Source organism: Nannospalax galili, unplaced genomic scaffold (genome assembly GCF_000622305.1).
Source record: "Nannospalax galili isolate Female #2095 unplaced genomic scaffold, S.galili_v1.0 scaffold34, whole genome shotgun sequence".
Taxonomy (NCBI): Eukaryota; Metazoa; Chordata; class Mammalia; order Rodentia; family Spalacidae; genus Nannospalax; species Nannospalax galili.
This window is the reverse complement of record NW_008338996.1, coordinates 1874493-1883901: the sequence shown is the minus strand read 5'-3', so window position 1 is coordinate 1883901 and position 9409 is coordinate 1874493. Positions and strand designations below refer to the sequence as shown.

At 43.1% G+C, this 9409-nt stretch overlaps 1 protein-coding gene across 2 annotated transcripts in view; it reads right to left on the bottom strand.

Moving 5' to 3' along the window:
* Positions 1 to 1376: 1376 nt before the first annotated feature.
* Positions 1377 to 9409, bottom strand: part of Fbxw2 (F-box and WD repeat domain containing 2) — a 41399-nt gene continuing 33366 nt past the window's right edge. The window contains exon 8 of one of the 2 annotated variants that reach the window (XM_029563709.1): positions 1377 to 2048. In XM_029563709.1, the coding sequence (XP_029419569.1) occupies positions 1760 to 2048 (289 nt within the window). In that variant the 3' untranslated portion in view covers positions 1377 to 1759. The remainder of the gene's footprint in view (positions 2049 to 9409) is intronic. The other variant, XM_008833469.2, reaches the window with a different exon arrangement.

Genomic DNA, 9409 nt, shown 5'->3' with positions numbered 1-9409 from the left:
CTGCCCCATCTGTCAAATGATATGCTTCATGTTTGAGGAACAACAGCCCATATTCCTAGTCAGAGGAATGACGTTCCAATTGTGCTCATCTTCAAACTACTTTCCTGTTGGGTCTGTAGAGGAAATCTGCACCTCTTACTCCCCTTCTACAAGGGAAACAGATCCTGCTGCTCCCACTACTTTCTCCCCAACACCTGCAAGAATTATGCTAAATGCTTTCAATGCTGAACCACATAACTAACTTGGAATGTGAGGACAGGACACAAAGTAGCAGTCCATAGACATTAAACTATTTCCCATCAGTTGCCAACATTTTGACAATCGGGATTGTAAATAAAAATCAAGATTTCTAGCTCCTCCTGAGAAAGTCAGACCTATCAACACTGGGCTAGTTTTTGCTAAGGATGAAAGGGCTAGGGCTAAGTGGTGGTAACGTTTTGCCATGTGCTGTTCCCAGGGTCACATAGCTCTATGGAAAACTCTATTCATTACCTGGATAGTTAGTTCTCTTAGCCATAAGAGTTTGTGAACTCAAACTGACAACAAGCTTCAATATTAAGATAAATACTCAATATATAAAGATAAAGAATATGAGGATTTAGGGAGGGAACCTTAACTGGCCTGAGGTCACAGATGGAAGCCAGAGGCCAAGAAGGAAGGTAGGTCAGACTCATTATCATAGCTTCCTGGGTAGCACCTGGCCTGCTGCAGAACCCTGCTGCCAATCAGCAGCCCCTCCACCAATTACTTAGGCTTCTGAAGTGAAATCTAGTATATTTTCTACATTCCCTTTTCCTTAGTTCTTTTCATATAATTGGTTTCTGTACAGATAACTTTGCATTACCCCCAACCTGAAGAAACAACGAATCAGCGACAAGACAAAAGTGTACTACCATCTTCCGGACACCTGTATGGATACAGGACTGCAAGGAATTGCAGTTCAAACACCTGGCTGATCACCTGTGGAAAATGGGACCCAGAGAAATCATATGACCAAGGTTTCAAGTCCTCGGGAATGCTCAGTTACCATTATTCCAGCTCAGGGCTCTATCTTCCAGGTCATCTCTGTGCCAGCACCCAGGTGGGAATCAGCTTTCTCCACATGAAAACTAAAATTATAGAAAACCCTCTCATCCTAACCACAGCCAACCTCACTCTACCAAGACCCATGGTTTATAATGAGGTGTGAATAATCAATTGATAGAATCAGATTTGCACCAGAAAACTGTCTGTAGAACTGGTGCTTGGTAGTTACTGAATGTTATAGGACCTGGAGGTCTTTATAACACTGGCTGTGGTAAAATCTACACTCGTGAGAGAAGATGTTGTAACAACATCATAGCACCTTTGCTTCCACCTCAAACCAAAAAGAAGGCTATCATAAAAAGCTTTAATAACAGACTCCGTGTGACTTTATAGGCAATCAATTAGCAGATTAATGAATCATTTAACTCTCTTTACTTAAAATCATTTTCCACTCAAAAAGATAAAATCCGAAACTGCATCCTCTTATACTGACCAACAGAACTAAGTACAAATGAAGTCAATGGTGTTCCCCATTAGCATGCTGCGGTGTGTCAATAAACAAGCCCTCCCCGCCCCAGCCCTGGCCCCTGGCAAACATAGATAAATGATTGTGCACTGCTTGATGATACCATTAGGTGAGAACTTTGGTTCATGCAGTCGGCTGCCACAAAGGTTGCACCCAAAACCCGCAGCCCCGGCACCCAAAGTCAGTCAGTGGTGGTGGTTCTTGGTGTCAGCCGTGCTCTTTCCACAAAACCAGGTGAATACTGTGGTCAGGCATGCTGGTGGCAAAGACCAAGCCCGTATCATTGTGCCCATCCAGTCCATTCAGCCAGGATGCTTCGCCTGCCAGGAAGCTGGAACCTCGCTTTGATTTCCTGTACTCTGGCAGAGGCCAGCGGCTTATCAGGCTCTCTGTCCGCAAGTCCATGATGTACAAGTAGCGGTTGTCAAACAGCAGGGCAAAGACATCTCCAAAGCCCAGCAAGGCCAAGTTTGCTATCTCAGGTGTCTTGATGACCCTATAAGGATGAGAGTTAGGGATCATGAAGCAGAAGGTCAACTTTGCTTTTGTTTTGCATCTTTTCTAGAGACACTTAAAACCACCAAACTTTTCTGGGGACATTTAAGATTTTTAAGCAAGTTTAGAGTTAAGTGAACATCTCTGATAAAAAGGAATACAGGAGAAGAAAGATCAGCCCACCTATAAAAAGTGGGAAGAGGAAACCTTTCCATCTGACTGGTTTGCAGAGGCGAGGCGGAGTTTGATGATGGTTTATAAAAACTCAAAATATCCATTCAGGACAGAAAGGGTTTTATAGATTAGTGTAATATTCACATTTTAAAAAAATTTAAGGGGCTGGAGAGATGGCTCAGTGGTTAAGAGAACTGGCTACTCTTGCAAAGGACCTGAATTTGATTGCCAGCACTCACATGGTGGCTAACAATAGTCTGTAACTTCAGTTCCAGTGGATTCAGATGCCCTCTTCTGACCTCCTGGGGCACTGCATAACACAGGTGCACTTACGTACATGTAGGCAATACACTCACACACAAAAAATGAAAATAATAAACAATTTAAAAAAACGTTTTTAAGGCCAGGCATGGTGGTGCACACCTTTAATCCCAGCATTCGGGAGGCAGAAGCAGGTGGATCTCCGTGAGTTCAAGGCCAGCAGGCCAGCCTGGTCTACACAGGGAGTTCCAGGCCAGCCATGGATATATAATGAGATCCTGTTTTAAAAAAAACAGGGACCGGAGAGATGGCTCAGTGGTTAAGAACACTGGTTGTTCTTGCAGAAGACCTGGGTTTGAATCTTAGCACCCACATGGCAGCTAACAACTGTCCATAACTCCAGTTCCAGGGGATCTGACAGCCTCTTCTGACCTCTGTGGGCACTGCACGACATGGATACACTTACCTACATGCAGGCAATACACGCATACACATAAAATAAAAATAAAAAAACCCAGTAAAATTAAAGAAATAGCAGTATTTATTTGCTGATTTGCATTCTCATTTTTTTTTCTTTTCTTTTCTTTTTGAGACAGGGTCTCCCCTGTAGCCCCAGCTGTCCTGGAACTCACTATGTAGACCAAGTTGGCCTCGAACTCACAAAGATCTGCCTGCCTCTGCCTCCCGAGTGCTGGGATTAAAGAAGACATAAAAACTAAGCCCAGGCAGGGTAAATACTTTGATTTTGGCAAAGGATTCCCAGTCTCGTCAGTTACCAGCTAAAAACAGACTATAAGAATCAGTTCCTACTACTGAAAAACATTGGATTTATCAAACCGTAGACTACTGGAACATCGTGAAATGTGGGACAAATCTAAAATCAAGTAACAAAAAGTTTTTCTCTGTCCCTCAGGCAGCAAACAAATGAGTTTCTCACTAAAAATAGCAGAGGTTGAAAATACTAAAAGTTTCCAATATGACTTAGAAAGTTATTGACAACAGTCATAAGAAGATATTAGGGGAAAAAACTGGCTAAACTGGGAGGGCACTCACAACTTTACAGGGTGGTAGTTTCCAAGCATTAACAATGAGAACACAAAACAGGAAAGACAACCCAACCAATGAGCAAGAAAAACAGTGACAAAATTAGTTTTTGTTGAGGCCAGATGTGATGGCGCTCACCTTTAGTCTCAGCACACTGGAGGCAGAGGAGGTGGATCTCTGTGAGATTGAGGCTAGCCTAGTCTACATAGCAAGTTCCAGGCCAGCTGAGGCTATAGAGAAAAGTCTTAAAAAGACCAAAAAAAGTCAGGTGTGGTGGCGCACGCCTATAGTCCCAGCACTTGGGAGGCAGAGGCAGGCTGATCTCTGTGAGTTCAAGGCCAGCCTGGTCTATATACTGAGTTCCAGGACAGCTGGGACTACAAGGAGGCCCTGCTTCAAAAAGACAATTAAAAAAAAAAAAAAAAGACCAAAAAAATAAAAACTTAAAAAAATTTCTGTTGAAGCACGAGACTGACAAGAAAGTCAATGTTTTCTTGGAGCTACTAGGAAAAGAGCTATGAATTTAGGGTACACAGCGCTGCTCTACAGCAGTCTGGTTAGGCTGCTGGGGTTGGGGAAGTTAGTTGAGGTGTTAACACGTATACCACCAGACTAAGAAGCCAACAAGAACGGGGAGGGCCTGGTAACCAGGACAAGTAAGGACAGCCAAAGGATACAAGGTAGAGGAGGGGAAAAAGAATGACAGGACAGGGAAACCACACAGCGGCACTGCCTACCAGCAGAGGATGTACAGAGAGGCCTGGCATAAGCTCTAAAAGACAGAACTGGGTTCAGACTTTAAGGGAGAGGGCATTTTCTGTTTTATCTAGCACTTACCACATGCCAGGCAGACACAGCACTTCATAATTAACACAGAATTCCAATTCCACAATGGGGGAAAAGAAGATACTTCTCAATTACAGTAGTTTTGGGGCCAAGAGGAAAATGTCTTGGCAAAGTCATAGAGCACATGTGATGCAGATCATTTAGCCTAAACCCGACTCCAGAACCTATTCTACTCAACACTCTGCTAGTCCCTATGACAGCAAAACGAATCTTCAGTTGAAGTGCACAACTCCAAAACAAGTGAAATTCAATGTACCACATGTGTTTTGGTGTCAGACATGCTGAGTGATGACTGGGTCCCTGAGAAGAGATGAGTCACCACAGTTTGCCCTTTAGAACAGAGAAAGCACAGCCTACGATGGCAGAACATAAGGGCAAGTCAGCACACAACATACTGAACGGGATATCAGGGAAAACAACTCACTGTACTTTTTAATCAACTGGAACCAGAAAAGTCTTTTTCTTCCCTAAAGAAACAGAAGTGAGGATTCCTGATCCTGAGAATAAGAGATGAGTCACCACAGTTTGCCCTTTAGAACAGAGAAAGCACAGCCTACGATGGCAGAACATAAGGGCAAGTCAGCACACAACATACTGAACGGGATATCAGGGAAAACAACTCACTGTACTTTTTAATCAACTGGAACCAGAAAAGTCTTTTTCTTCCCTAAAGAAACAGAAGTGAGGATTCCTGATCCTGAGAATACAAAGGCAAGGCCTCTCTTAATTTTCTTCTATCATGAGCATTTTTTTTTTTCAGTCTTTTTGAGATAGGGTCTCCGAGTAGCCCTAGCTCGCCTAGAACTTGCTATGTAGACAAGGCTGGCCTTGAACTCATAGAGATCCATCTACTTCTGCCTCTTGAGAGACAGGGTCTCCCTGTAGCCCCAGCTGTCCTGGAGCTCACTATGTAGACCAGGCTGGCCTTGAACTCACAGAGATCCCTGCCTCTGCCTCCAGAGTGCTGGGATCAAAGGTGTTCGCCACCATGCCCAGCATAATTTAATTCTTTTATAATCTTTTATTTTTTAAAAAAATTGTGAAGCCAAGTGTGGCAGTTCATACCTGTAATCCCAGCACTCAGGAGGCTGAGTCAGGAGAACCATGAGTTCAAGGACAACCTGGGTCAGAGAGAGAGAGCATCTCCAGATAAACAGAATATGAAACAAAACAAAATTCTGTGACATTAGGAACATCTGCCAGGATAACTCTCCGACACTAATAACATAGTCAAGAATTTTTGGTCCTTGGTGTGAAAAATAGACCAGAGAACGAGCTCCATTTCCCAGGCTGAAAGTGGAAGGAACTCCTGCTGAAAGCCAGATTCAAGAGCAGCATTCCTCCAGTCAAGCGCCAAGCACTCCATCTGGTATAAGCTGCCATAAGCAGATCTACAAGACAGAGCCTGATCCAAGAAAAGCAGTGAAGTGGGGTTCACCTCAAATAAAGGGGCAACTGAGGTTCTTAGTGTGCTCCAGACACATTATAACCAATAACTCATCCATCACCTGCGACCTGACGCTCATGTTCATTCACTCAGCAACTACTACTGACAACCTCGAGTGTGCTAGCTACTGATGGAAACGGGATTAAGTAGTAAACAAAACAACGCTTCTCACATACAATCTGTTCAGAACTGAATTTAGTAGACAGCCCTGCTTCTCTATTTCTTCACTTGCTCATTCAACCAAATGCTTAAGGTGGGAAACATGGCAACCATCTACCCCATCCCTCCTCTTCACTCAAACCACAGACTCAATCACCAAGTTCTATTGATTTTTACCTTAAATTTTTCTCTACCATATTCATTACTATGTCACAACTCTGGTCCCCAAGCCCCATCTTGGCCTCCACTACTGTCAATAGCTTTCTCCTGATCTCTCCTCCTCTACTTAGCCCATTTCAACCAGCTAGCTACCCAGTTGAAAATCTGAATGCTACCCCCTTATTTAAAATGTTGAGCTCCCTGATGGCTCCTGCTGACCTTCCACTTCTACCCACCCTGGTGGATTCCTTGAACAGGGTGGTCTCTCAGTCTCTAACACACGTCACTCCATACCTAGCCCTGGCACTTAAAATCTACACACTCATCCTTTAGAGCTCAGTTCAAAAATGCTTCCAACAAGGAAGCACCAATTATGTCCCTTTTAATTTAGTCACTAAAATAGTTGTATGATTAAAAAAAAGATTTAGAAAAAAAATTCTGTATGTGATTTGTTTGTTGTTTTGTGGTACTGGGAGTTAAGTCCAAAATCTCATACAAAGACGCAAATTACCACTGAGATAGACCAGGCCCTATAAATAGCTAGTGCATATTGGTCTTCCCTCTTGGTGTAGTAATTCCATGACTTTGGCTAATTACTTGTGTTGCTTCCCAGTGCATACCACATGCCTGATACAGGCAAGGTGTCCAGTGAATACCTGGGTAATTAATAAAGCAGTGGCACAAAGAACAAATTTCTACAAGAGAGCCAAAGGAAACCGAGAAAAACAGCTCAAAAGTCTGGTGAGCCCAACATCATCAACAGAAAGCAGGATATAAGCAGAAACGCTGGAAACTGGGTTGCTGAGAATGGTAAAGATAAACTAATCCCAAAGAGTGAAACACAAACGCTGCAGAAATAGAACACAGGTCTTGACAGGCATGCAGGCCCTTTAACCTCCACCACTTCAGGACCGTAGAAAGAAATCCCTACTGGTAGTCTGGGCCCTGAACCGGAGCAAGCTTGCATGTTATACTTAGATAAACGAGCTCAGGAGTCCAGCACCTCTCCCAGTTCCTGAACATGATGTCATTGGTGCTTTGCTTTCTTTCAATTAGCTTCAAAGCTTAAAAGATCCTAGGAATTGAGGTGACAGGATTTGTACTAGGACTTCAAAAGAGGTTGGTTTATTTGTATTTGGAGGGGGAAAAGGCAGAGATAAAATTGCCCCTTTTCAACTCAGAGCCTAGCACTTCCTACCAGCAAACCATCACACAGTGGCATTACTTAATGTATCCAAATACTACATATAAACAGAACTTCCCTCTGGGACTCTCCAAAGATACCATTATGAGTAGGAAGCTGCATAAAACAATGAGATAGGTAAACAAGGCTCAAACAGAAACCTTTAGTGACTGTTAAGCATTGAACCTATGATACTTCTGCTCCACCTTACCTTTGCACCCCCCTTCCTAAAACTTTAATTCAAAGTAGTATTCAGCTGAAAAGACAGTAACTAAATTTTTCCTTTAAAAAGATTACATCTTAAAAATTTTTGCTTTTTTCCTTTTACTTTTTTTTTTTTTTTTTTTTTTTTGGTCTCTTTGAGACAGGGTCTCCCTGTAGCCCCAGCTGGCCTGGAACTCACTAGTCAGACAAGGCTGGCCTTGAACTCACAGAGATCCACCTGCCTCTACCTCCCAAGTGTGGAAACTACAGGCGTGTGCCACCATGACCTGCTTCTTTACATTTATCTATGTGTATGTACGTGTGTACATGGAGATCAGAGGGCAACTTACGAAAGTTGTTCTTCCATGAGGCTTCCTTGGCAGCAAGCATCTTTACCCACTGACTCATCTTGCAGATTTCTTGTTTTGATTTTTTGAGACAAGTTTTTACACAGCTCAGGCTGGTCTCAGACTCACTATGTAGCCCCAAATAACCTTGAACTCCTGATCTTTCTGCCTATACCTTCCAAGTGTTGAGATTACAGACATGAGCCACCATACTGGCTCAAGGTTTTGCAATGTTTCTTTTCTAGCTATTTGGTGCTCCTGGCTTCCTAGTATACTAAGCATATGCCTACTGATGTTGCATTAGGCCACAGATGGATATATTACTATCAGGTGATGGTGAGGATGGGAAAGGCCCACACCATGACTCAGTTTCAATTTCCCCAGCTTTAAAATGAGCTTGGACTGATGTTTTTTAGGCTGTTCTATCTTTTTAATGCACACGAATCATTTGTAGAAATGATTTTGAGAGTGCTGAAACCTAACTGATCAGAAATGTTTCTATGCCTCCAGTGAGACACAAATGAGGCTGTGACTGAGACCACAGAGTTGGCCCATCACAATGTTGTATGATCAGACCCCACACAAGCTGACCTCAAGTGTACCTGTCACAGGTAAAAACAATGAAGAGAATGTTCAGCTTTTTCTACTGTCCAAAGTCAGCATTTCCTGAATCATAGCATGTGAATTACTAATAGGTGTCACATATAAGATGCTATACAAATTCAAACAGGTTCTGTTTTTTTTTGTTTGTTTGTTTGTTTTTGAAACAGGGCCTCCCTGTAGCCCCAGCTGGCCTACAACTCACTACACAGAGGAGGCTGGCTTCCATCTCACAGAAATCCACCTGCCTCTGCATCCCAAGTGATGGGATTAAAGGCATGCACCACCACACCCAGATCAAACAGGTTTCGTTCTTTTTTTTTTTTTTTTTAATGCTTTGAAGAATTATTATTTTTATTTATTTATTTATACAGCTACTTCCCAGGTAGCACCCTTCCATAGCCTCCCTCCCCCCACTAGAACCCTTATACTCTGATATCCCTGCTACTGTCTGCTGTGTTGTCGGCACCCCCAGCCATTCCCCATTACCTGCCCTTCTGGTGAATCTAGTCAGCCTATCCAGAGGTCTTTGTTTTAGGAGGGTCAGCTGTTCCTCATCTAGCAGCAATCAGTTGACTATATTCCTTTGGCGAAGATTGGGGTCTGCTGTTCATTTTCCCAGTTCTATGCTGAGTTACTGTTTGCCTTGTTTATGCTGACACCATTGCCATAGAATCATATGAACATGTTCCCAGGAGCTTGTAGGACTCTGTTTCCCTATGGTCATGCACGTCCTCCCTGGCCCTTACAATCTTTCTGCCCTCTTTTCCTCAATGGTCCCTGAGTTTTGGTGGGAGAAATTTAATAAAGGGATCCTGTCCAAGGACCAGCATTCGGCAGACTCTTGATCTCTGCACTTTGGCTATTTGTAACCTTTTGTGTTCCTGGCCCTCTGCTGCATGAGGAAGCTTCATTACTGAGAACCGAGATACCCGTTA